Source organism: Vespa mandarinia, chromosome 23 (assembly GCF_050613455.1).
Source record: "Vespa mandarinia isolate Hongniang chromosome 23, ASM5061345v1, whole genome shotgun sequence".
In the NCBI taxonomy this organism is placed as follows: domain Eukaryota; kingdom Metazoa; phylum Arthropoda; class Insecta; order Hymenoptera; family Vespidae; genus Vespa; species Vespa mandarinia.
In genome coordinates this window covers 942,501-945,000 of record NC_140832.1, presented here as the reverse complement: position 1 = coordinate 945,000, position 2,500 = coordinate 942,501, and the positions used below count along the sequence as shown (strand labels likewise).

Genomic DNA, 2,500 nt, shown 5'->3' with positions numbered 1-2,500 from the left:
AAGAAAAATTGGCTTAAAATGTCTCGAAAAAAAAAAAAAAAAAAAAAAAAAAAAAAAAAAAAAAAAATGAGTAATCGATTTTTAAAATCATTTTCTTTGCCATCTGCCCACCCATCGATCCATACCAATCTCGACATCTTTCTCTCTCGTCTAGAAAAGAAATGCATATATATATATATATATGCATATATATTCGAATCAAAAAAAAAAAGAAAAAAAAATACATGGATTCGACAAATGATCCGAGGTAGAGTTGTGAACGATCGAACGGGAATGTTGTTAACGTTGTGTTATTGTTATCGACAATAACGTCAATGAAAAAAGAAAAACAAATATCTTTCTTGGACGTCCAAAAAGTTCGTGCCAATTGAATTATCTTCAATTAATCAATCAAAATTATGGTGAATCAAAATATAAGTCAATCGATATATACAAAAACGGAATAAAGTAGATATATATATATGTATATATACATATATATATATATATTTTTTTTGTTTTTGTTATTAATAAAACTGAACGAATTTTGTGGACACAAGTTGAACGTAAAAAAGAATGAGCTGATGAGATAATAAAAATAAAGGTAAAAAGAAAAGAAAAGAAAAGAAAAAAATAAAAAGAATAAAAAGAAAAAAAAGAAAAAAAAAAGAAAGAAAAGTAAATTAAGAAAAGGCGATGCATTACAAAGACCGTCCCTTCTCCTGCAGGCTTCAGAATATTGATGAAGGAAGGTAAGGAAAAAAGGAAAAGAAAAAAGAAGGAAAAAAGAAATAAAGAGAGAGAGAGAGAGAGAGAGAGAGAGAGAGAGAAAGAGAGAGAGAGAGAGAGAGAGAGAGAGGGAGAGAGAGAGAGAGAGAGAGAGAAAAGAACTATCGAACTATGAAATGGAAAAGCAGAAAAATGTTCGTCCCTTAGCCCGGAGTAGGTGGGGTCTTGTGTCAGTGAATATTAAAGTTGTACTGCTTACGGCTGGACGTAATACGAAGCCACCGGCTAACGGCCAGTGGTTCAGGATGACAGTTCGACCAAGTAATATCACCGAAATTAGGATAAGGCGTTGAGGTAGTAGTAGCCTCGAGTTGTATAGACGTAGAATAATCCTGACGATGTTGATAATCCTGTTTGCTTCTTTTGCTTGATCTTGTACCTGGTAACGGGCTCGTACGATTACCATGATTGAATCTTTTACCATTTATCGGAGCAGCGTTACGTTGTTCAAGTTGATCGACTACGGGTTCGAAAAGATTCAAGGTTGGCATCGAGGAAGCTTGTTGAAGCTGCCGATGATAGGAACTCCTTGACAATGGCGATAATAAAAGATTGTTCGAACGTAATGACGACAATGTTTTGTCGTCCTTGAAAGCGGCGGAATATATACTGCCAATTGGATCGTCCGGATCGACTACGTCGAGAGAATTTTCATGGTCAACTAGAGAGCCCGTAATGGCGTTCGAATTATGCGGAGGCGTTGTGGTAGAAGTTGTCGTCGCGTTAGGCGTCGTCGACTGTGCTGTCGTTGGTGTTGCGATTGCCGTTGGCGCAGTCGTTGGTGTACCACCGGTTGCCGTAGGCGATGGTACGTCGTTGGATACAACTGCCATCGGTGAGACCATCATCGAAGTTAACGACGTCGTTGACAAAACCGATGCCGATGCCGCTGCCGTTGCCGTAGCCGATTGCGATGTCGTCGTTAGTACTGGCGTAGCAGTTTGTATCAAGGTAGCCACCACCGTTGAATCCTCCTGTTGATTCGTTGGCAACGGCGAGAGCGATGGCAAGACCACCGATATAGGACCCATCATCATCGAACCCGAAGAAGATTGCGCGGTCGTCTGTGAACCTGACGTGGACGCGCTTGCTTCGACCAAGGACGACTCCAGGCTCCGTAGTTCCTCGTTACCGAACTCCTCTTCGAGCTTCGTCTAAAAAAGATAAGCGTTGACGACTCGAAATAAGAATCGTAGGGCCCAGTAGGAGGATGTTTGGCGTTAAAGTGCCCAAAAGAAACCATGCCTTACAGGTTTAGTGGAGCCATGCGGGGCCAGACACCGATAAAGCAAATCAACAGCCTGTAATAACAAAAACAGAAAACAAGTATCAACCGACACCCTCCTCTAACTTTCTTATTTTTTTTCCTTTCTCCTTTTCTTTTCTTTTTTTTTTTTTTATTTATTGTTTTTTTTTTCTTTTTTTTCTCTCTTACTTTCTTTTCCCTTCTCTTTTTACTTCTTTTTTTTTTTCTTTCTTTCCTTTTCTCCACCAACTTTTCTGTTTTGTCTTCATACTTTACTTCTTTTTTTGCTTTTTCAGATAACACACTTCTCGACCGAATATATGTAATTTATAATAATAATAATAATAATAATAATAATAAAAAGAAATAAACAACCAACAACAACAATAATTATCATAATAAAAATAATAATAATAATAATAATAATAATAATAATAATAATAATAATAATAATTAATAATAATACAACACCCCCTTCTACTGGCC

The 2,500-nt window shown here is 37.2% G+C and overlaps 1 protein-coding gene across 3 annotated transcripts in view; it reads right to left on the bottom strand.

The window, feature by feature from the left end:
- LOC118444397 (uncharacterized) overlaps positions 1–2,500 on the bottom strand; it is a 13,614-nt gene that overhangs the window by 7,459 nt on the left and 3,655 nt on the right. Inside the window, exons 5-6 of one of the 3 annotated variants that reach the window (XM_035872638.2) lie at positions 2,019–2,069; positions 968–1,922 (exon numbers count right to left, since the gene is read on the bottom strand). In XM_035872638.2, coding sequence (XP_035728531.2) covers positions 968–1,922; positions 2,019–2,069 — 1,006 coding nt within the window. Of the gene's footprint in view, positions 1–442; positions 1,923–2,018; positions 2,070–2,500 lie in introns of those variants that run through there. The other 2 variants (XM_035872635.2, XM_035872639.2) reach the window with 2 other exon arrangements.